General features: G+C 38.9%; 1 protein-coding gene across 1 annotated transcript; it reads left to right on the top strand.

The window, feature by feature from the left end:
• Positions 1-3,022: 3,022 nt before the first annotated feature.
• LOC117502699 (apolipoprotein B-100-like) lies at positions 3,023-24,340 on the top strand. The gene is made up of 23 exons (XM_034161789.1): positions 3,023-3,320; positions 7,004-7,151; positions 7,506-7,658; positions 9,054-9,178; positions 10,405-10,490; positions 10,598-11,048; positions 11,131-11,248; positions 11,341-11,487; positions 11,574-11,785; positions 11,886-12,105; positions 12,957-13,124; positions 13,223-13,426; positions 13,525-13,692; positions 13,832-14,037; positions 14,423-14,593; positions 14,767-14,897; positions 14,992-15,193; positions 15,356-15,528; positions 17,081-17,256; positions 17,388-17,503; positions 17,679-18,052; positions 18,196-22,880; positions 22,971-24,340. The coding sequence occupies exons 1-23, from the start codon at positions 3,235-3,237 to the stop codon at positions 24,087-24,089; spliced, it is 9,639 nt and encodes a 3,212-aa protein (XP_034017680.1). The 5' UTR covers positions 3,023-3,234; the 3' UTR covers positions 24,090-24,340.
• The last annotated feature ends 1,637 nt before the right edge of the window (positions 24,341-25,977 follow it).

Raw genomic sequence — 25,977 nt, 5'->3', positions numbered from 1 at the left:
CTTTACTAAACCCATCATGGGAGTGCTGAAGCTCGGCCTGCTGCTGCTTCTAGTCTTTGATGCACTAGCCCGTAAGTTCTGCTATTTATTTATTTTATTTTATTTAAATATAATGTAACAAATAATATTGAAATTCTAGGATAATAAATCCATTTGTCAAAAATGATGACATTATTATTATTATTATTATTATTGTATTTAAAATTCCTCAGTACCTACCTGCTCCTGTCGCTGGATACAATAACTTTATTTGTATAACACTATGTAACAAATTTTTATTTTTGTTTTGTTCCTGGGTACACAGTGTGTTTTCCTAACCTGTTATGCCTTAAATAAATAGAAAATAGCTGTTATTCCACAGAAACTTTGCTTCTGTGATCAGAACAATGATATTTTGAAATTTGTCTGTTTTCAAGAATATTCTCGATTCGCCTTCACTACTACTGAGTAGTCTTCTAGAATACTCTTTAACTGCTAGAACTGTCCAGAATTTTCTACAAGTTTCCAGAATTATCTAGAAATTTCAAGAAACTTTTAGAACTTTCTAGAACGTAAAAAAAAAAAAAAAAAAAAAAAAAAAAAAATCAAAGTTTGTGCTGAATGTAATCATTTTTCCATAGACTTTAGACATAAGCAGTTGAAATATAACACTTAGAAGCCAGGAACAAATTATTATTATTATTATTATTATTATTATTAATTATTAAGTGGCACACATAAGATTGCTGGTGGCAAAAAAGAGGCCTCTATAAAACAATCAGTAAAGACCATTCAGTTGCTCCCTTGCTTTGGGGTAATTACAGCAGAACTGAGGCAGAACTGTATGTTGATTTGGCACAAGTTTTACACCGGATGCCCTTCATGGCACAACTTCATATTACATGGAGAATGGGAAAGGGTGGGTTTGAACTGGGAACCTTTTGTTCTGGAAACAAGCACACTTAACCGCTTGTCCACCACGCCTCCATTAGAATGCAAAAATTAAAAGGCAATTTTATAAAACAACCAGATCAAAAATGAAATCAAATAAAATACAAGAGAGGACTGTGCAAAGGTCTGAGGAACTCTGGTGTTCCTGTATATAAATGTGCTTTTTCATGTGCAGGTTTTTGTTTTTGTTGTTTTTTGTTAATGATGCCGATGACTTTCTTAGTATTTCAGAATAAATTTCAAGTGTCCAGATGAAACTCTAAGTAAAATCAATACACCGTTTAAGAAAATAATAATAACAACAACAAAAAAAATGTTGTTTTTACTTGATTGGGTTACCAGAATAATTCTGTTAAAAAAAAAACAGTAAAATAATGTAAATATCTTTATCAAACAACCTTTATTTACATTTTACATTTACATTTTTATTTATTTATTTAGAAAGTTATTCTGGCAACCGCAGTTGGTAGTTTTTCCTTTTCTCTCTCTCTTTTTTAACGGTGTAAATTAAAAGTTAATCATTTTCATAAAACATTACATATTAAAACAGAGCTTTTTTTCAGTTAATACACAGTATTTTTTGCTGAATAAAATAGAATCTGCAGTATATATGGTTCCTCTCCCAAATACTGTTAAATCAAAATTCAACAAAAAGTCAAATCAAAGAGTTGATTTAACATAATACCGGGTGGGACCATCTGTAATGACTATTTTTATCTGTAAAATTACCTGACTGTTTAGTACACTGTAAAAAATAAACTGCTGTCTCAACGAGAAAAACTGATGTAACAATTTGCATAGATTTTATAAAATGATTTCAACTTATTTATTTCAACTTCAACTGAGTTAATGCCACAAGACTTATCTAATTAAGTTGACATAACTTTATCTAAGTTGAAATAACTTAAAAAACTATGGAAATTGTTACATCACTTTTTCTCGTGAGACAGCAGTTCATGTTTTTAGAGTGTAGAGTAACAGCCAATCAATCAAATGGTAAATGGACTATATTTATATAGCACTTTTCTATCTGCATCAGATGCTCAAAGCGCTTTACAATTATGCCTCATATTCACCAATTCACACAGACACACTCACACACCGATGTCAGGGTGCTGCCATGTAATATATTATTATTATATTATATTATATTATATATATATATATATATATATATATATATATATATATATATATATATATATATATATATATATATATATATTATATAGCCCTTTCCACAGCCCAGAGGGTGAAATGTGCTTTGCAGTCAACCAAACACATGAATCCATTAAAACAAAGAGCGAGAGAGAGAAAAAAACAATAATAATAATAATTGATCAAAAAATAAATTGAACACAATGTTCTTATCCTACAAAAGAATACTGATTTAAAGCTAAAGTCATTGTCACACAATTAGCGCTCTCTTTAGTATAAAATATTTGGTATTTAAATATTTTTCATTATTTTTGATACACCTTTGCTTGAGATTTGTTAAAAGCACACATACAGTGCTGTAGATTTAATGATAACCAACACAAGTAAGTTGGTTAATAATATAACACAAGTAAAATCAATGGAATCTTAGTGATTAAAAGGATTTTTAAGATAAGCCTTAAAAGAACCCACAAATTTAGCATGTTATACATGCAAAGTCTTAGCCTAGACTTTGGGGGAAAATAAAATAACCTGTGGTGACATCCTTCAGGAGTTTTTCATTACAGGAAGAAACCTCAAGCAGGCCAGACTCAGTGGGGTGACCATCTGTTTTGGCCATACCAACAATAACAAAATATATCAAAGCACAGCAAAGAACTGTCACACATGTTGCAACGAAGCAAACATATACACGTTTTGCTTTTTAGAAGGTGAATTAAGTGTACTTTTTTCTGTATCTTCAGAGCAAGATGTGGGGAGTTTTGAGGACCAATTTCCAAAGTGTCTGTGTAAGTTTCATCTTAAAAACAACAAAAAAGTCATTTAAGGTGATAATTAAATTGCCAATCAGTTTTCTGTTTTTTTTTTTTAACTTATTTTTCCTTTTTAGTGGCAAAACGATACAAGATCTTCAGGAAGTTTGTGTACAACTACGAAACTGAATCTTTTAATGGTGTGAAAGGAGCTACGGCCAATAAGAGCGGCGACAAAATCTCTTGCGAAGTATGTCTGACATCTTAAACAAATGGTCTTGTGGCTCTGAATCCAAAATTTTGGTTCTCATAAAATATTTGATGTACTTCTCAGGTTGAGGTGGACGTGCCGCACACATGCACCTTCATCATCCACACAAGGGAATGCTCCCTGATGGAGATAAATCACGTAGATGATGATGGTCAGCCAGTGTATCAACCCGCCGTTGGTGCGGATGCTTTCAAAACTAGCATGGCCAGGTAAGTTAAAAAAAACAAACCTCTTCAGTTATCTGTAATTGTTAGTTTTAACATGGGCAATACTGACCTTAACGTGCATCACTGACGCCAACCTTGAACTTCTACAAGATGTTAGCAAGGTATAATTTACAGTACAAATTCTGATCGTAATCCACACAGCATTTTCACATACACTAGGTTTCAGAGACTTGGCCCACTGGTTGCCAAAATTAGAAGCACAATGTGCACAAAGTCAAACTTGTGCAAGGTCTTAGCAAGGTATAATCTACAGGAGTAAGTTTCATTGTGATTCATGAAGTCCTTGCAGCATTATTGGGCACACTAGGTTTCAAACACTCTGCCTTCTGTTGGCCACAAGTCAAATCAAATTGCCCCCAGTGTTAAACTTTCTGAGGTTTTAGTGAGGTGACCTTGTGTACCAAGTTTCATCTTGATAAAGTGTTTATCAAAAATATTGAGTGCGCAGTGTTTACAACTCTGCTCCCTGGTGGTCACAATTTGAATCTTAATATGCCCAATGTCGAACATGTCAATGGTCTTAGGTGACCTTGTGAACCAAGTTTCACCTTAATACACAAAGTTTTCTCAAGATATCACCATTGACCATTCGCCACATGGCGTGAAGTAGCTCCTAGTTCCGCCCTGGCTTTAGCAACGAAGGCATAAAAAAATTTGTGATAGGATGGATGATAGGAACATTTTCTGTCAAGGGTATTAGTGGCAGGGGCGTAGGTTTGCATATGGACCATAGGGACAAGTCACAACCATTATTTTGGGATGGCAAAATAGTCCCTACCAATATTTAGCATTTTTGTTTATATAACAAAATCATTCACTATTTTTTTGCGAACTCGATACTATAATTTTAGTCGTCACGTTTTGTGTTTTCGACGTGCCAGAGTGACAGGGTTACCCATGTTGCAATTTCATTGGCTCACGTTCTTCTCACATGGACGTAAACAAAGCGCATCTCGTGGCAGGCAGCGCTTCATTTGTAAAGTGGGAGGTCCCGGAGCGCAGAGGATGGGTGGCTCCGGTGCAGTGTTGCCAGATGTACGATAATTATCGTATTTGTACGATAGTTTTGCCCTCTGTACGATGTACGATCAATAATGGGAAAAAATCCAAAATGTACGATAATTTCAGTTGTTGCCCAAACACGCATCTCTCTCTGACACCCAAGAATCATTTTGCAGGCGTTGCACCCAGGCGGCATCAAAGACACACCACACACAGGGCTGCTGATGGCTTTGGGCGACCGGGACAACGTCATTTGAAAGCCCGCCCCCTCCCCATACAAAGTAATGAGTTCCATCCAATCTGTGCAGGACAGGAAGATTCCCCAACCAACATCTTTTTTTTTTTTTTGAAACTTTATTTCAACAAATGCAACAACAAACGAACAAAACACAAGAGCAAAGAGATATACAAGAAAAATAAACAAAAGGTTCAAGTTCCTTATGGAGGTGTCAACATTTTTTCTGTGTTCAACAAAATCTGCACAAGTGGCATCGGATGACGACAGCGACCTCGAGGTTGAATTCGACTCTTTCTAGTCTGGTAATTGACACGTTTGTGTCCCTTCACAGAAAAAAAAAATCTTTCTACTCTGGTAGTGCATTTGTGTTCTTTCTGTGCCATAGTTTCCCCATTACTATAATTACTGTTTAAAAATGTGACAAAAAAAAAAAAAACAACGCAAAAATAGCTACGTTGTATGCGTTTTGTTTGTGTACGATAATTTCTCCCAAAATACGATAATTTTGAGGTTTTGGTACGATAGTTTCATATTTCATATCTGGCAACACTGCTCCGGTGCAGAAAAACAAGAAGGGCGGGGCTTGCGAACAATGCTGTGCGCCACACTTAAAATAAACTGCACACCCACACAAACACATCTTCACAAATGACACTAACATCCTGCCTTTTCCTCAAAAATTACTACATTTATGTTTGCTGTCTGTCTCTGTACTTTTCTGTCAGTTTTGCGCTCTTTTTCATACTTTTGCCTCGTTTCAAAAGTCACCGAACGCACTTTACCGTAATATATGCAACATATAGCACACTGTTGGAAAGCACGGGTTCTTGGCTTGCTGTCAGTGTTGAAATTTTTCAGAGTGAGGGCTTACATGAGAACTTACGGTAATGAGAATCAGCGGCGCACTAGTGTGAAACTTCCGTGTTTTTCCTCTGCGTTATGACATCACAGGCTTACGTTTACCGTAATACACCATATATGTTATTGGAAATCCCTTTTTTTTTTAAATTAGGTTGCCAGATACCTACAACTGCATTATTGATGAAGAGGATAGATTATACATCTTGGTTGCAAAAACTTTTTTTTTTTTTTTTTTTTTTTTAGCTCCACAAGTATATTTTTTGTTGTTGTCTTGTTCTCTCAGGTGTAGGCCTATCGAATAGATTCGTGATTTTGGGTGCAATTTTGTTATTTAAGCTATTTGTTTGTTTGCCTACACACTTAATATTGTAAATAAAGTATTAAATTATTCAGCATTATGTCGTCATATGTTATGTATTATGCTGTACTTGTGCGTCTAATGGTATGAGTGGGTTAGGGGGTGGTGGTGGTGGGCAGGGGGGCCGGGGGGGTGGGGGTGGTATTGTCCCTACCAAAGCTGAGACCAAACCTATGCCCTTGATTAGTGGTGCAGCTTAGCTAAAATTTCCATAAAAATATTTCATTTTGTGATAAAAACATGGAATTTGGCACACATATTCTAAATTAACTAATGTTTATTTTCAGATATGGAGCCACCCTGGAGCTGACCTCTAATGAGCTACAGGGGGTCAATAAAGAATTACACAGGGGTCAAAATATCAGAATGCTCCAGTCATGTTGACAACTATCCCACATTATTTTTCTGATCATAATGATTCCAAAAAGGTATAGTTTGGACTATCTATGATGAACTTTCTGGAGTTATGGGGTAAAAATGGCAAAATTGGTCACAAAGATCAGTTTCAGTTTGTACAGGGGTCAAAAGTTAAAGTTGCTCCAATTGTGGTAAGAAGTGATGCAAATTATTGTCTGGGTTAATAGGGTTCTAAAAAGGAATAGTTTTCACCATGTATCATGCTTAGTTATCATGTTACGGGGTAACATATGTCACATGTCATAGAATACAATGGATGTCGACCTTGTTTGACCTTTACTTTGGAGACCAAACATTCAACACAATAAAAACTATTCCATTTATTAATCCTTTTATTTCAACCAATAATTTGCATCATTTTTTTACCAAAATTGGAGCAACTTTAACTTTTGACCCCTGTACAAACTGAAACTGATCTTTGTCACTATTTTTGCCATTTTTACCCCATAACTCCAGAACATTCAGTCATAGATAGTCTAAACTATACCTTTATGGAATTGCTATGATCAGACAAATAAAGTGGTATAGTTTTCAACATGATTGGAGCATTTTTAAATTTTGACCACTGTGTAATTATTTATTGACCCCTGTAGCTCATTAGAGGTCAGCTCCAGGATGGCGCCATATCTGAAAATAAACATTAGTTCATTTAGAATATGTGTGCCAAATTCCAAGCTTCTATAACAAAATGAACAATTGTTTTTTTCTATGCTGCCCTGCTATATCACAATGACATCAGTCTAAAAAATAGCTTGTCGGGTAAAAATAACAATGTATTTACCTCAACAGGAACCCCTTAAAGGTCACTGTTGAAGGGCAGGTGAATGTCAAGCTCTTCCCCAAGGATGATGAGCCTGTCAACATTCTGAACATCAAGAGAGGAATCGTTTCTGCTCTCATTGTACCTGTAGTGGAAGAAGAGAAAAACAAAGAAATGGTAAGAAGTGCACCCCTGGTGGTTTATTGCCTTATTTTTGCTTCATCAGTACATCACGTGCTCATCAATCAATCCAAGCCACAGAGATCCTGATGCTGTTTGTGGTGTAGACCCGAACAAACAAGTTGCACAATGAAGATAAGGTGCCCCAGTCAAAGGTGATAAATAGAGTCATGTTGTATCACGCTCTCAAGACGCCACACTTCAGCTGTGGGTCAAAGTCCGAGATACGTTTATCTCGCTGAAGACGTCACGTCTTCGTGTAATGTGGGGTTAAAATTCAGATCAGTTGATAATAAGATGATTCAGGAAGATGTTTTTGCCAACTCTTAAGACAGTGTTCTTTCCACTCAGGCCACCGTGCACGGCCTGTGTGTCACTGACTTCGCTGTGAACTCCAGACAGGACATTGCCACTGATGTAACCGTCAGCCGGGATCTTTCCAAATGTGACAGCTTCACCGCCCACAGGCAGCACACCAGTCCTCTGGCGCTCCTCTCCAGCATGGTAAGAGCCTCTCAGATTGTGTCTGCCAAAGCAGAAAGCCCACAAATCACACACACCGGCCACTTTATTATTTATTTGCTTGTTAACACAAAAAGCTAATCAGACAATCACATGGCAGCAACTCGATCCATTTAGGCATCTAGACGTGGTGAAGACAAGTTGCTGAAGTTCAAACCAAGTGTGTGGTTTGAACTTCAGCAAGTGTGTGTTTTGCCAGGGATCTAAATCATTTAATATTGAGTATCTGATGATGCCAGGTTCCAAATCCAATACTTGTATTCCCCTAGATTTCCTTACACTCATACAGGAAACACAGCAAGCACATTAAAATCAGTCTCAACATTGCACCCAGTGAGTCAAAACTTCATACATTCTCGAGAAATGTTGGTTTCTCAAAATGCAAAAGATGGAGAATTTTTCTGGGTCACACTTGAACCTTCTCAGTTTCTCAGATGGGTTTGCCTTCAATCTAAGCTGTTTGTTAATCTTTTAATTGCTTATTTACTTCCTTAAGTATTTAATAAATAGATAAATATATTATTAAATCAATTAGCTGCTTTAGTTACTGAATTATTTTGTGTTTTAGTAATCAGTTTTTTTTTTTTATAAATTACTCAGCTAATTAAATACATTTTTACAAAATAAAGTTTTTAAAAAACAGAATTTTGTACGGCTCTTATCAGATTTCATTTGAGCAGTATTGTAGTCGTAAAGTTAGAACACCCATATTATCATTAATTATTATTATCATCATTATTATTATTATTATGCAAAATAACTTTAAATATGTCTTGTAATATTCACCATTTTTGTTGTCTGACCCCCTCACTTTTCTGACTATGGGAGAAAAAATGAGATAAACTGTTATAGCCACGTGGAAAGCACAACTTGATTGGCCAGTAAAAACAGTATCACATGTGCCATTCATCAGAAATACACTTGGTTTGTATTTGAAGTGAAGCAGAGCATAAATATGTTTTTCAAACATGTGCCTCAGTTGCTGCTGTAACCGCAAGCGCTGGTAGAGTGGTGACTACAGTTCCATCTGCTCTGCACCACATTTCTGTCTCCTTCTTGTTCAGTCATTCAGTCACAGAGGACCAACCCACTCACTCACCCATTCATCCACATTTTTCTGTTTTGCTGTTGTTAATATACAGTTCACACATTCTTTGATATTTTTTTCAAAATAGCTCATGTGACAGATCAAAATTAGTGGAAAAAATTCTTAAACTTCAGCAGCAGTAAGATACCAGTAAGCTGTGCTGAGCTACGAGTAACTCACTTCGTGTGAAATTGACAAACGATCCGTAATCTGATTTATGATTGTAAAACTGTTCAGCTGAATCACATGACAGAATCTAGGATTTGTCTTGTTTGTGTGTCTGCCATCAGAACTCACCTCTGTCCAAGCTGATCAGCAGCACGCAAACGTGCAACTACAAGTTTGACAACCAGAAGAAGCACATGACCAGTGGAACCTGTACAGAGCGGCACCTCTTCCTGCCTTTCTCCCATCAGTAAGTTCTTCAAGAAGATGCCAAGCGTCCACAAAGGAATCTTGGTCTTTTGAGTTCGACAACTACTTGTATGCAGTGCGTGTAGAAGCAGAGGTAAACAAGCATGGGGAAATCCAGACGCGGCAGCATAGCACCACACTTTTGGAGCGAGGAGGAAACCAAATATTTCATTAGTATCGTGAAAGACATGAATATAATGTATTTTATTGATGGTAGAAAATACCAAGATAGCGACATTTACAAGAAGGTGGCCGAAATGTTACACGAAGCAGGATTTGCAGGAACGCCAGACCAAATCAAGCACCGGTGGAAGACGTGCGTCGCTGTTTAGATGGGGATATTCCAGATGATACCAATGACCATGTATACAGGAGTAACTGTGTCTGCTTAAGCATGTAAACGGGTTATTCCTAATGATTCAGAAACCGGAATATTGACCTTAACCCGAATATTAACGGCATGTAAACGTAGCAAGTGTCAAAGCAAAATTCAATGTAATGTCAACTTTTTTCTTTATCTTTCTTTTTTTCCTCCTTTTTGAGGCTGGGGAATATTTCAGAGTTGCACACACTGTTTTAATTAATTAATAATGAATGCATTTATTTGTTTGCTTATTTAGTGCTTAAGTCTGGAAATGTTTCAGGGTTGTGCACACTAACTTGTGTTTGTTTGTTATTTTAGTGGTTGAGTTGAGCCTAGGAAATAATTATTGATTGTGCACACTATGTTTATTTATTTATTTGTGTTCAATTATTCATTTAGTTTCTTCTGTCAGGGAAATATTTCAGTATTAAAAATACTGATGACTTTATTTATTTATCATTTCATTATTATTCAGAATTTTTGAATGTTTGTTGATTTGTTTATTGATTGAGCCGAGGAAATATTTCAAGACTACATACAATGAATTTATTTATTTGTTTGTTTGTTCATTTGGTCATTGGTTGAGCCTGGGAAATATTTCAAGACTGTACGCCGTGACTTAATTTATTTATTTATTATTCACTCATTCATTTAGTGCTCTTGCTTGGATGATATTTCACCATTGTGCACCTCGTTTGTGTCATTGTTTTAATATTGCCATTATTTAGATTTCTTATTTTGCTCTTGATTTGTATTTCTAAGCAATTTGGACATCTCAAGGATTTTTTTTTTTTTTTTTTTTGTCAGGTTGGGCCAATGATTTCATAATCACCTTACTTTTTTTTCTTTGTCAATGTAAACAGGAATGAATACGGGATTTCTACTCTGATAAAGCAGACACTGACTCTGAAGGAGACCACCATGATCAATGACAGAACCTTTGACCACGGTAGGTGTTTCACTTTTTTTAAGTAGACCATAAAATATAAAAATGCTGGCAGTGTGTAAGAATTTTGGCATTTTTATACCAATTTTTTGTATTGTGCCTCTGAAAAGATGAGGCCAACCTCAAGTTCTTGCCTATGGAGGACACTGACAACAAATCCCCAATGCAAACAAAGGATGCTGCCATCGCCGCGATGCAGGAGCTGAACACTGTGTCACAGACCACCGAGGGTGAGAAGCGCGCCAGCGTCTTCCTCAAGCTTGTGTCTGAGCTCCGCGGGCTGAACGCCGACGTCCTCGGACCCACTGCACTTGAAATGATGGACATTTCCGAATCCCTGACATGGCAAGCTTTGCTTCAGTGTGGTACCCCAGAATGCACCAGTGCCATGATGGGTATACTCAGGACCTTTGATACAGCGGCTCTCGAGGTCGATGCTGCTGTCTATGCGCTAGCATTGCTGCCTAACCCGTCCCGCCTCTTTGTCAAAGACATGTTGGCAATGGCGAAGTACAAGCAGAGCAAATCCATTATGTACGCTCTAAGCAATGCCGTCAGGAAGTAAGTATAGCAAAAGATATGGGCATTTGCAGGGGATTGTGGTGCAGTCAGGCCCATCTACATTCTTTCAATCTTTTTCTAGACTATATCGAGTTGAGGGCCATGCTACCCCTGAAATCACTGCTGTATCCGAGTTCATCGCCTCTCTTTTGGGTGCAGACTGTGCTGGAGACAAAGACCAGACATTCCTCACCTTGAGGGTGAGTTAATGCTCAGCACAAGCAATGATTACAAACTGTGAAACCATTTCATAGCAGCTTCCAAGAAGTGGATTCTTCACATTGTTTGCTAGGTTGTTGGTAACATGGGAGATGCAATGGAGGCTGCAGATCCTGCCATCAAGACCATGCTGCTAAAGTGCATGAGGCAGCCCAGCACCGTACTGTCTGTGCAGCTTGCTGCCATCCAGGCTTTCAGACGCATGTCCATAACTGACGAGGTATCTGACGTCAAAGAGACTGTACACCATCGCTGTTCGCTAACATTGACAGGCGACCAATAGGTTTGCTCTATTTTGCTCTCCAGGTTCGCTCAAACCTCCAGAGGGTCAGTCAGTATGCTAAAGGTGCAGTGCAGAAGCGTTTGGCAGCTTACCTAATCCTCATGAGGGATCCCCAGAACAGTGACATCAAGATGGTGATGAAGATGCTGAAGGAGGAGCAGAACGAGCAGGTCAAGGCCTTTGTGACTTCCCACATCTACAACATCCTTTCCTCCACTGATCCAGAGACAGAGGAGTAAGAATGAAATGCAGTGAGATTAACATTAAATCCTGCCTGAGTTTGGACAAATTATGGTGATTTATGGAAATTTATTTGCATGTTATGTCTATCTCAGGTTGAGCGAGAAGATAAGAGAAGCCTTGCAGAATGCCGATCTAACCATGGATGCTGTCGATACATCACAGTCTCACAACTACAAACTGAAGATAGGACGCGAAGGCTTGCAGGCCAACATTGACACTAATGTTGTCTTTGATTCCAGTAGCCAATTGCCCAGAGAGGTCTTGCTGGAAACTACCCTCAAAGTTTTTGATTTCAAAATGGACCTCTGGGAGGTTTGTAATCTTGGCCATAAGAATGAATCTTTTTTGAGGATTTTTGTTTGGTTTGCTATCAAACCTGTATTGGGCCACTTATTATCAGGGGGCATAGGTGGGAATTTATTTGAGATTGGATTGAGCACCACCCTCTGTCTACCAGTTGTCTCCATCATGGTGTTTTAGGCATTTCTGGAGAAATGTTTTAATGTTTCATGAGTTTCAAATCAGTGAACTGTTTTTACAGCACTTATGTCCTTTCATGTTTCATCATAAAAAAGAACATTTTCTTAAGCAATTAGGGAATTTATGATTTCAACAGCTTCAAAACAATGACTCATTTTAGAGGCAGGTGTTTCATTTAGTGTTTCAAATGTTTCGAAGCACTGAATCTTTTTCTGAATGCATTCCTTTTCAGCATTTCAAAAAGTGAATATTTTTTGTACCACTTAGTTCCTTTAGTTTCAAATGCTTCAGAACATTGAATCATTATCTGCAGGAAATATTTAAACTTAGTGTTTCAATTATTTCTAAAGAGTGACTCAGTTTGTGACTCATCCATTCTCTTTAATGTTTTGAGTGTTTTGTCTAATTTAGGGTTTTACATTTCAAGAAGTGAATACTTTTTCTCAAGCAACTTGTTGCTTTAGTTGTTCAAAAATTACAAAACAATAATCGTCAAAAGTTGTTCTTTCATTTACTGTTTCTAGTGTATGAAAGATTGAATGGTTTTCTTAAGTTGTTATATTTAGTAGTTTCAGTGTTTCAGAACATGAGCTGTTTTTGGTAGAATTTGATTCATTAATTTCAAATTCAGATTTTTGTATATCACACTGATTTTCCAGTCTAAATCTTTTATGTTGTTGTAGGTTGGTATGGAAGGAAAGGGCTTTGAGACATCTATTGAGGCATTGTTCGGCAAAAATGGCTTCTTTCCAGACACTGTATCCAAGGCTCTGTACTGGGCTGAAGATAAGATGCCCACAAAGATCAAACAGTTTCTCAGAAGTGATACCCAGAGACCTGAAGGACAGAAGGTATATCTTGTATACAGTCATCTAATTTGTGTTATTTTGTCATTTTCTGTTGTTATCACAACCACTAATACAAGAACTCAATGGAACTCTTTCCTAAGATACCCGAAAACCTTGTGAAAGAAGTTCTGCGTAACTTCAATAAGCTAACAAAAGACCTGCAAAGTCAAGAATCCCCAGAGGCAATGGCCTACCTTAGGATCATGGGAACTGAGCTTGGCTACATCAAGGGCAGTGACTTGAGGTTTATTTCAGAAAACGCAAAAATGTATGCAGAGATTTTCTTGAAGATTATACCAACCCAGGTACAACCATGAGCTAAGATGTTGAAGAAAAACCAAATTAGAGCTTTTTTCATTGTAAGAGAATATTTGTAGTAATCAGGTCTTTGTTTTTACATCAGGTCCTCACAAAACTGATTTCGAGCACTGACAACAAGCTGTTTGCCCATTATATGTTCATGGACTACAAATTCACCTTGTCAACAGCATCGGGCTTGCCTCTGACATTTGCTTTGTCTGGTACTTTCGCTCCTGGTGCAAAGGGAGGTCTTCGCATGATTCCAAAAATGGTAAATAGCCCATTTCTTTAATCCTCATTGACAAGTCAGTTGTGACTTCATATTGCTTTTTTAAATGTTTTATTTCCTGTCAACTGTCCTGGAAAGTGTGTATCTTCATTGTGGTAATGTGATTCGATTCGGTTCACAGCACGAACTGTCCTTCATGCCCTCTGTGGGAATTGAATTTGTCACAAAGATGGGAGTTCATGTCCCTGAATTTGTCATTTCCACTGTTGAGATGCACACCAACATGTACCATGAGAGTGCCGTCAATGCAAAGATCACAATGGATCGGAACCAGATTAAGCTTTCCATCCCTGCCCCAAAGACCACTACAAAGTTCTTGGAAATCAGGTACCATATGTAATGATGAAGGTTCTCCATCATTCACATAGGACACAGTTAAACGTTTACCCAAAGGCAATTGGACTTCTTGTTTAGTTGTCAAGATATTTCGCGACCCAACCAAATAACTAACCTTGACCCTTCTTTCATTTGAAGAAACAGTTAAGTCTAATTTGAGCAAACATCCATGCAGGTATCATATATCATAAAATAAGAGCTCGGGTAGTAAATGGCAACGCTAAGACTTGAGTTTTATTTGTTCCCTGGTTGTATTCTGTTCTGCCTTCTTACCTAATAGGATTCAAACCTAATTCATCATCTGTTTTCCATAGCACAGTAACGTTTAGTTTACAAAATTACAGAAATTAATTTTGCTCTTCTCTCTCATCAATAGCAATAAAGTTTTGGTTGTGGGTGCTGGCCATGCTTCAGAAATCTCAGCCAAAAGAGGTAAAGCATTCTGTGACTACCTCTTCAATAGGATCAGCTACTGTACCGAAACCCATCATAGTGAAGCTGATGATAACACGAAAGGGCCTTACTTCCCCCTGGCTGGAGAGAATTCGTGAGTTATACCTGAGTTAAACCAATCTCATACTACTGATTGAACAAAGCATAATATGGAAGGAAAATGGCATTTTGGTGGTGCCTTGCAGACATAGTGTGGGTTGATGGAATGTGAATGTTTGGTTGGGATTGTCAAATTTGTAATGAATGTTATTTTCCTTTTCACTATAGGTATTCTGTACATATCAAACCTTCCAAACAGGTTTCTGAATACACAGCCACCATCTTCTATGATCTCCTCCATGAAGGCAAAGATGGCCGCCAGAAGGTTGATACATTGAAGATGACCCTGAGAGCTGAGGGTATGTTGTCTTATTAGTTAAAACAATACATTTTGTCATTAGATTTATGACTTGTCAATAATTTTGCTATAACTTTCTCGTTTTGTGCCTTTAGGTCTTCAGCCCACTGAGGCTACAATGACCATGAAGTACAACAGGAACAGGAGTGTATTCACCACTCAAATCCAGATACCTGATTTTGATGTGGAGGCTGGCATGAAGGTTAGCTTGACTGACAGCGCTGCCAAAGGCAAATCTCTCACCCTCGAAATCTCCAACAAGAATGTTCCCCAGTTGTCCCTGATTGGCCGTGCCAAGTGAGTATACCTAGCCACGCATAACCAATCCACAAGGAAGGTATAGTATTGGTTTAACCAAACAGTCAGTAGATTATGTAATGTAGCTCTCTCACCCACACAAAACTAACATTTTTGTATGTGCGTACTGAGTACATTGGTGTTTTCTTTGTACCACTGCAGGCTTCACACCATGGCTGATGACATGCTGCAGGTTCAGTTGTTAATCCCATCGCTGAAGACTGATGCCGCAATCACGGCTACCATGAATCAAGCTGAGGGCCTCACCATGGAACTCAAAAGTGACATCAAACTCCCAGAGACTTCCTCTATTCAAGCAGTCAAATTCAATTATGGTACACCTCAAAAAATAATTGTGTTAATTAACTTCAAAAAGTAGTTTTTGGGGAATGGGTCGAAAGCTTTTGTTTTAAATGATAATGAGTACAACCCCTGGCAAAAATTATGGAATCACCGGCCTCGGAGGATGTTCATTCAGTTGTTTAATTTTGTAGAAAAAAATCAAATCACAGACATGACACAAAACTAAAGTCATTTCAAATGGCAACTTTCTGGCTTTAAGAAACACTATAAGAAATCAAGAAAAAAAGATTGTGGCAGTCAGTAACGGTTACTTTTTTAGACCAAGCAGAGGAAAAAAATATGGAATCACTCAATTCTGAGGAAAAAATTATGGAATCACCCTGTAAATTTTCATCCCCAAAACTAACACCTGCATCATATCAGATCTGCTCGTTAGTATGCATCTAAAAAGGAGTGAACACACCTTGGAGAGCTGTTGCACCAAGTGGACTGACATGAATCATGGCTCCAACACGAGAGATGTCAATTGAAACAAAGGAGAGGATTATCAAACTCTTAAAAGAGAGTAAATCATCACGCAATGTTGCAAAAGATGTTGGTTGTTCACAGTCAGCTGTGTCTAAACTCTGGACCAAATACAAACAACATGGGAAGGTTGTTAAAGGCAAACATACTGGTAGACCAAGGAAGACATCAAAGTGTCAAGACAGAAAACTTAAAGCAATGTGTCTCAAAAATCGAAAAATGTACAACAAAACAAATGGGGAACGAATGGGAGGAAACTGGAGTCAACGTCTGTGACCGAACTGTAAGAAACCGCCTAAAGGAAATGGGATTTACATACAGAAAAGCTAAACGAAAGGCATCATTAACACCTAAACAGAAAAAACAAGGTTACAATGGGCTAAGGAAAAGCAATTGTGGACTGTGGATGAAAGTCATATTCAGTGATGAATCTCGAATCTGCATTGGGCAAGGTGATGATGCTGGAACTTTTGTTTGGTGCCATTCCAATGAGATTTATAAAGATGACTGCCTGAAGAGAACATGTAAATTTCCACAGTCATTGATGATATGGGGCTGCATGTCAGGTAAAGGCACTGGGGAGATGGCTGTCATTACATCATCAATAAATGCACAAGTTTTTGTTGATATTTTGGACAATTGAAAGGATGTTTGGGGATGATGAAATCATTTTTCAAGATGATAATGCATCTTGCCATAGAGCAAAAACTGCAAAAACATTCCTTGCAAAAAGACACATAGGGTCAATGTCAATGAGCAGATCTGATTTGATGCAGGTGTTAATTTGGGGGATGAAAATTTAAAGGGTGATTCCATATTTTTTTCCTCTGCTTGGTCTAAAAAAGTAACCGTTACTGACTGCCACAATCTTTTTTTCTTGATTTCTTATAGTGTTTCTTAAAGCCAGAAAGTTGCCATTTGAAATGACTTTAGTTTTGTGTCATGTCTGTGATCTGCTTTTTTTCTACAAAATTAAACAACTGAATGAACATCCTCTGAGGCCGGTGATTCCATAATTTTTGCCAGGGGTTGTATAATCCCGAATGTTTTGTGTTTTAGGCGAAGAACAGGCTGTGGTTCAGCTGGTGTCCAACACAAATGCTGATACCAAGATCTTGGTGTCCCTCAGTGAAGCCCTCCAGATCTGGTTCGGGGAGGTTGTGGAGGGTGCCATGGAACAGCAAGTAGTCAACACAGATATGAAATTCCGCCATATCTTCAACAAAGGTCTAGAGGTAAAAAAAAACAAACAAACAAACAAAAACTATAGACAGATGGACAGTCCAGCCTTACATTATTTATACAGTAAATCTAGTATAAAATATAGAGTACAGTATACATATGTTTCCATTATTATTTTTGTTAGGCCAGCAATATCTGGATGAACAAGATTACAAATGATGTTCCACGTATCAAGGCCCTGAGAAATAGTCTGCCAGAGCTAAAAATGCCATCTATGCCTGAGAAATTGTTCATGAACCTGTAAGTAAAACTCATTATCAATAATTCACCGATTTATATTGTGAATTTTCATTTCCTTCCATTTCTGTATGAATCATGAGAACATCTTATGTCTTGCTAATTCATTGGTAGCATGAGTAGTTGTCTTCCTGTTATTACTGACTTGAAAAATAAGGTAAATTTGTCCTTTTACCAGTGAAAGCACCTTCAAATACCAATTCAGCCAGCACTATGGGACTATCAGCATCCCATTACCTCTTGGAGGCACATCATCTGATGAGCTGAGTATGCCTCTCATGGCCATCTCCTCACACATCCCCATACCTCAGATGGATGTGCCTTTGCACCCAAAGTACACCCAAATCCCCAGCTTTACCATCCCATCTCAATATGACCTCACCGTGCCACTGATGGGAATGATGGAATTTTCAACTAAGGTCAACAACAACTATTACAACTGGGAAGGAATGGCCTCTGCTGGCTACAACACTGTGGAATCTCCTAGCTTTATGGCCAACTTTAAAGTCAAGGCTGAGAGTCCCATTGAAGTTCTGTCTTTTACAGCTGAGGGTAACTTCATCTTTTAATATCTTCAAATACAACCATTGTAAATTATATAATTGTTATTTAACACAATTGGCATAATACCAAAACAAATACTGTGACATATTCACACCCTTACTGTATTTTACTGATCTGCCTTTCTTTCACAGGAGCTACAGCAATTACAGACACAACAGACGAAACATTGAAGTTTACCATTGATGCATCCATGAAACACAAGCTTATGGAAACAAGTGTTGGCGTGCTGGAAACCTTTGCAATCTCGAGCAAAGTACTCTCAACTGGAAGCTATAAAATCGAAACCTCCAGTACTCTTGGTTTGCAGTCTTCCCTGGCTGTCACCTCCCAGTTTTCCGTACAGCCATACATGTTCACTGGAGATGCTAACATGGACGGAAGTCTTTCAGTTGGCTCCATGACTGGTACCACGACTTATTCCCACTCCTTTTCTGTTGAGCCAGTGAAGAAAGAAGCAAGGTTAGAGTCGACACTGAGTGTGACCTCTCCAATACTGACAGTTGCAAAAACGGTCAAGGGATCATACATCAAAGAGCAACTTCTAATTGAGTCAAACACCAACATGAACAGTGGTCCAGTTAAGCACACCACAGAAATAGGGGTTAGCTACAAAGATGCCCATCTGTCCATGAAATCTGTTTCTGTGACCAAAGCAGAGAAGAGAATACTTCGTAGCAATGTAGAGTTGGCAGCCTCTAGAGGAAATGCAATTTTCAGGATAGAGAATCAAGCTGATGATACAGAGAACCGTGCCTATATGTTGCTCAGTGGGTTCCTAAAAACTTCCGGCATGGAGATCAATGCTGATGCTTCCGTAAACATCTTTTCAACTCGTGCCTCACACAAAGCGACCTTGGCCCTGACAGGAAATGACCTGACCACCAGCTGTACCACTACTGCCCAGCACAACCCCATGACCTTTGAGAATGTTTTCCATGGTGCACTAGACTACTCTGGTGCCACCATGTCTATCACCACTAAGGGAGCTTTCAAGGATCACACAGTTAATCTCAATGTTGAAGGAAAACTTGCAAGCACAGAGGTCTCTCTCAACAGCAAGTTTAAGGGTAACCTATATGACCTTGATACCCTGAATACGATGAACCTCAGAGTGAGTGAAGAAGGCTTTATCACCTCCAGTAAGTTGGTTGGATCTTTCAAGAACATGAAGACTGAAAGTACACACTCCCTATCATTTACTCCAAAATCCTTTGAGCTCATCTACAAGTCTGACAACGTCTTTGACAAGAGGAACTCCTACATGCATGACTTTGCATTTAACATTGAGCATTTTACTGCCTCTATTGTTCTAAAAAATGATCTGAAAGTCATTGATGTCAATTTTGTGAATGATGCCCAATTCAAGGCAGAACCCTACAACATGGAGCTGACTGGAGTACTGACTGGACGCTTATCAGAGGAAGAGCTCAAGCACACTTATGAAGTCAAGTTTGTTGACATGACCTTCACTACTAAATGCAATACCAATGGTAAACTCTTGGGATCTCAGATAACACATGCCACTGATATGGAGGTTGTTGGTCTGAGCACGACATTCAACAGCATTTCTAACATCAACTCACCATATCTTAAGCTAGAGAGCAATGTCAAAACCTTTGCCAAACCCTTCGTTCTGCACATTGATGCCATGATCAACTCAAACGGTGCTGTGTACCTGTATGGAGAGCAGAGTGGTGAACTATACAGCAAATTCCTCCTGAAAGCAGAACCGTTGCTTTTCACAAATTCATTTGACTACAGAGCATCCACCACCCATGAACTGGAGAGTGGAACCATTAAGACCATTTTGGAAAACAAATTCAACAGCGAGCTGAGCCTTGATGAGCAAAGTGTCATGCTGAAAATGGAGTCCAAAGTCAACGAAAATGCATTTAATCAGGAGATGAAAGCTTACAATAATCCAGAGATGATGGGAATACATCTGAAGGGAGCTGTCTCCACTTCCCTTTTCAGTGAAAACCATAGAAGCCATGATTATGCCATCTTTGGGTTTGTTAAATATGACAAGAACAGTGAAAGCCATTCCATCCTGGTCCCCTTCATTGAGCATCTGCCTGCAGTCATAGACAATGCAATGTCAATCGTCATGGGGCTGATAGACGGAAGCATTGAGATGCTGACGGACATTGATGCCAAGTATGAACTGAGCATGAAATTTCACAACAAAATGGCAGAACTGAAAGAGGTCATTGACACGTTTGACTTTAAACTTTATATCCAAGAGCTGAAAAAGTTCATAAGGTCAGTGGAAAACTTCATTATCGAATTGACTGCTAAGTTTCCCTCTGAGAAAATCATCAATGGGCTAAAGACAATCAAGGAAACGATCATGGCTTGGCTGAAGAAACACAACACTGCTAACAAGATCAGTGTCATTTATGTCAAAATAGAAGAGATCCTCTCCAGTTATGAGGTTGAAAAAGTGATTAATGCAATCATGGATGAGATTGTTAAAATTATGAAGCAGTACCAAGTGAGAGAAAAGATTCAGTTTGTATTTGACTCTCTCAGATCGACTGACATTCAGTTTTTGCTTGAAAAAACCATGGCACCTGTGAAGGACTTAGTCAACGAACTGCACGCTTTTGATTTCAAGCAGCTAATTGGTGACATCAGTGACTATTTCATTAGAATGGTCCAGAAAATCAAATCTTTTGATTATGATACATTCACCATACAAATGAAAGAGAAGGTGGCAGATATTAGCCAGATTCCCTGTTTTGGAAAACTCCAAGGAGGGTTCAGCATTAACTCACCTCATTACAACCTGAGGACCACTGCTGATCTGCAGAACACAACGACTATACCTGACACTCCAAAGTTCCAAGTGAATGTTAACTCTGAAGCCACGTCAACCTTAAGAGTGCTTGATCACACAATTAGTGCCACTGCACAATTTTCTATCCCAGAAATGAGTCATCTGGCAATTGACGAGAGCATCGAGATTGATCAGTCATGTTTTACACTGGACCACCAGGGATCAATGACATTCTATGGTCTTTCAGCTAAAGCCTCTGCTAAAACTATTGCAAACACCAAAACTGAAGTCTATGTGGCAAACCTCACCAGCAACGCTGTCTTTTCCATGGGAAGTGGACTTTCTACCACAATTGAAACCACCTATAATCATGACTTCAATATGCCAGCTCTCAAAATCTCCAATGAGGCGTCCTTTAGCCAAAAATCTGTTTTGGTGCTTGAAGGTGGCACTGCCCAACTGAACATTAACAATCAGGTCAATGGAAAGCATGAGGTTCTGGGTTTCTCGGATGAGATGAGCCACAACAGTGACATGGAAGTTGTCATGGATCTCCACGGTGCCAAGGTGACCTTTACCGGATCAACAGGTGGCAGCCACTTTAAAATGAAACAAAACCTCAATGCTGATATCTGCATTTTCCGCCATGTCATTGTGGATGCCAAGATTGAGACAAAAGCACCTTTTGTGGCAAACAGTGTTGCACAAGTCAAAGTCCAGGCTAAGGTTGAAGACCTGAAAGTTGACATCACTGCCTCTCATAACACAGAGCTGGTTGGACGAGTCGATGGATCTGTGTCGAACTCTGCTCTTGTTTTGGTTACACCATCTGAGTTTACATTTGACACTAAGAACAAGGGCAATGCCAAAATTGTGCTTCCACTCAGGCTTTCTGGAAAAATAGATCTGCAGAATGACTTTTCCCTTATTCTGAACTCTGAAGAGCAGCAAGTTAGCTGGACAGGTCTGTCAAGGTTCAACCAGTACAAATACGCCCATTACTTCAATGTGTATAATGGAGACAGAGAAATTCAGATGCATTCACAGATTACTGGAGAAGCAAATCTTGATGTACTGAAAGAGCCCATCAGCATCCCAGAAATGACCCTCCCATTTTTCTATGTGAGAACACCAAAGGTGGTGGACTACTCACTGTGGGAAGACACCGGCCTGAGCTACCTCCTTAAAACAACTCACCAGACTTTTGACATGAATTCTAAGCTCAAATACAAGAAGAACCCTAAAATGATTACAATTGATATTAATGTGGAACCAGTCATCAATGCTATCAACACCAATGCCAAACTTCTGCGCAAGAAAATGCTCATCGGAAAGGATCAAGCCAGTGCCATTTTTGCTACATCTTATGGCAAAGCAAAGGCAGCATATGAAAAATATAGGAATGAGTTGCCCAAATCCATTATTGTCCCATTCATGAATGCTGAGACATCAACATTCACAGTTCCTCTGCCTGACTTGAGCCATGTCACAATGCCTTCTTTGCAAGTTCCATCTGCCTTTAGCAAGCTAACGCTTCCAAAGATCACTCCGCCCAAAGTACGGGCCATCAACATCCCAGTCATGGGGGATCTGATTTATGAGTTCAATATGAAAACAGCTGTGATCACACTCAAAACGGAAGGTAGCATCTACAACCACGACAAAATCACTGTCAGCATGAATGTGTCTTCAACTTCTGAATTTCAATGTCTGAATGGAAAGATCGAAGGCAACACCAACATGTACACAGATGATGGGCTGACAATTATCTCTGTACTATCTCTGAAACACTCGAAGATGGAGGCAAAGCATGACAGCACCATCAGTATAACTAAACACAGGGTAGACACTTCCATCACTAATTCAGCAAAGGTCCATCTACCTTCCATGAAAGTGGAACTCCACCAAGAGATTTTGGCAAATCCAGAAGAAGGCCTTGTCCTTTCTATGTCTATGCCATCTGCGGGTGTCATCGCTGTCCAGATGCAGACCAAGCATCCAGCACAAGTAAACGCAAGGCTCTATGGTCGTTACCCGGTATGAGACACCTTCTATGCTTTTGCTTACTTATTTTAAAGAATTGATTTTGACATGTATTTATTTTGATAAATTTTCATTCTCTTGCAGAGTGAGCTCACTAAAGATGTTGAAATCTTGGCTGTGAAGATGTCCGTGATTAACGCTGAGAAGTTGAACCTCCAGACAACCTGGGATATGGAGCTGCCAAATGAAATGCTAGTGGGACTGAAGAAATATGTTCCCGCAATATCGGCGGTGGTAGCTGAATGCACCACTAAGACCTACAATAAAATGTCCAAATATGCGAGCTACATCGAGGGTCCCTTTGATCGTGCTAGAAAGCAGACTAAAGTGATGTTCAAGACAGCTGCTGACAAATTTGCAGGAGTACAAAGTCTTTCACAAGGTATGACTGTTGTCACAGATAGAACTGTTTGGATCTTCAAAGAGTACCAAAAGAAAATCGAAAAACTGTTTGACGCTATTGTAAAATTCTTGAGGGAAACCAAGTTCAAGGTCCCCGGATATGAACACAAATTGTCTGGACTTGAGATGTACCAGAAATTTAGCGTATTTGTTGCAGAGTTTTCTGAGGATGCTATTGAAACCATTCCAGAGTATTTTATCTCCACATTCTCTCCAGCCCTTGATTATTTCAGTGCCACTGAATTCACCTTTCCTGGCTCCAACCATATTCTCAGCGGTGAAGAAATTCTTAATGATCTTTCTGTAGCATTGAAAAAAATCCAGGCCCAAATGATTATTGTTGTGAGGAAACTTGGATCTCTCCAACTGGAAGACATCATGAAACAATTGTCAGAAATCATGCAGTTAACTATTGCTAAAGGCAATCAACTTCTCCACATCTTAAAAACTCACAACTCTAATCTCTCTTCTTGGGTGATGGATATATACAATGACGCCGTCAACTCTCGCGTCATGGAAGACATTACCCATCATGTTGGCAAGGCTTTGAGAATCATTCTGCAATACGTAAACACAGTCAAAGCTAAAATCCGGCACATTTTTGCAGATGTATCAATCGAACAGTTTCAAGCTGACATCCAGTCCAAGATTGACTCTTTGGCAAAACACCTGAATGTTTTCCACAACAATATCATTGAATTCCTTGAGGATAAAAGCAAATGTTTTACACAATATGTCAAAGTAAGTGAGAGACAGATGGAGATTGACGTTCCTTTTCCATTCATTCCCAACTACAGTTAAACAGGTTATACTGTGGTTGGTAAGAGAACACATCAATGGACTGGGCAACCAAAAAGGCATCAGTCAGTGTCAATAATTCTTATACCAACTCACAAAAAGATGCCCCTGATGCTTGTCTCTCTGCCTCATTTTTCAAATTGTTAATTTTCTTTTATTATTTTGCAGCAGAACCCAATTTGTCCTACTCTGTTCATTGTGTCTTGTAATATTTAAAAATGTGAGGACTTTAATAAAGACAGTTTGTACTGCTACAATGTGTCTCTGCTGTTTTTTTGCATGTGAATAATCCTGGATAAACTTGCTTTACATGTTCACATTATTTTAATATTTTCTCATTTTGTTGGGGGGGGGGGGGTCCTTATAGAGGGTTTTCATGTGACGTATCGGTCATTTTGTGTCCCGCGGCCATTCTGGATTACCACGCGGTGGCCGCTGTGTTACGCTATGTGCATTTGGCGAACAATTGCAGAAGCTTCAACGTCGGTGTGAAGAAGCCTCACGGCATCGTGGCGCTGAGAGAGATCCGCCACTACCAGAATTTTATTTTATTTGGTCATAAAATTATATAACAATACATAAAAATACTGCCGAGGATAACACAAGAACGCTTCCAATACGGATGCTTATTTACATGGTGGTCCTCGAGCACCGAGCTGCTGATCCGCAAGCTGCCCTTCTAGCGCCTGGTGAGAGAAATCGCTCAGGACTTCAAGAGCGACCTCCGCTTTCAGAGCTCCGCTGTGATGTTCTGCAGGAGGCCGGCGAGGCTGACCTGGTCGGCAGCTTCCTAGCTCACAATATCGCAGTGTGACACTGTCGGCCAGTTCGTTACATCACCACTAAATTCACTATCTGGTATAAGATCCACTGAACCAACTGCTACACATCTATCACGATAAATAGCTTTATCTCGAGGATTTAAAGCATCGTAATAACCGGACATTCTCTCCATTTTTCTATCACGCGCCAGCCTCCTTGTAATCCAGAATGGAGACGGCACCTGTTCTGCAGCAAATCGGTCACGTGATTGAAAACCCTCTATAGTCTCCTTTGATCTTCACTGTGCACTCATCATTCTTTGAACATTCTAGCCTCGTGTCTAACAATAGCACAGCTGCAAATAACTGCTGTGATGCTTTTTTAAACTGGAATAATTATATCTGTAAAGCAAAATCTTATTTTAGCTGTTCATCTGTTTCCTGTTCATGAAAGTTCTTTCCTGAGACACCATATCATGGAGCTTTTGATATAAAAGTCAGAATTTTGCCGTCAAAATCTTGAAAATCTTCCAAAGTTAAAGTCAGGCCCTCGGGCCATCAGCCTTTACACTCAGTTGGAGGAGGAGTAACAGGAAGACAGAGGTCGGGAATGAGAGGAGCAGTAGTAGCCAGTAAACCAGTATTGATCAGTATGTTTGGTATTTATATTGTGTATTTATATTTCTATTTGCAAATGGTCACTTTTCATACTCTGTGTGCTGCTATACAATGCTGCTGAAACCTCAATTTCCCCGAGGGAGTCTTCCCAAGGAATCAATAAACTTCTATCTAATCTAATGTAATCTAAACGAAAAGAAAATTTGGGGCATCTGATTTGGCGCCATATTGAGATGACTGTACCCTGACTCAATAGCCATCTTTCAAAATCACTTGGTCAAAATCTGTTCATTAATTTATTGTTATTGTGTTATTGCATACTACACAAACAGGTCATAACATCATGTCTGCCCTTTGCAATTTTGATAGAAATAAACAGGTAATGTCCCAGTTGGTCTACTCCCACTTGATCTTATTTTTAGCTGGTCTGATGATCACTTAGATCATTTAGAATGGGAATATGGTAGAACGAGATGATTGGTGAAATGGAACAGTCCCAACAAGACAGGATG

This window comes from Thalassophryne amazonica, chromosome 21 (assembly GCF_902500255.1).
Source record: "Thalassophryne amazonica chromosome 21, fThaAma1.1, whole genome shotgun sequence".
Classification (NCBI taxonomy): Eukaryota; Metazoa; Chordata; class Actinopteri; order Batrachoidiformes; family Batrachoididae; genus Thalassophryne; species Thalassophryne amazonica.
The sequence above is the reverse complement of the archived record's forward strand: the minus strand, read 5'-3'. Positions and strand labels throughout refer to the sequence as shown.

What these genes read in the sequence shown, in the direction of transcription:
- LOC117502699 (XM_034161789.1), top strand. Translation starts at nt 3,235, where the DNA reads ATGGAGATAAATCACGTAGATGATGATGGTCAGCCAGTGTATCAACCC. An exon ending in TCCCTGATTGGCCGTGCCAA is followed by an intron (nt 15,194 to 15,355) that starts GTGAGTATACCT and finishes GTACCACTGCAG; the next exon opens with GCTTCACACCATGGCTGATG. An exon ending in AGCAGTCAAATTCAATTATG is followed by an intron (nt 15,529 to 17,080) that starts GTACACCTCAAA and finishes TTTGTGTTTTAG; the next exon opens with GCGAAGAACAGGCTGTGGTT.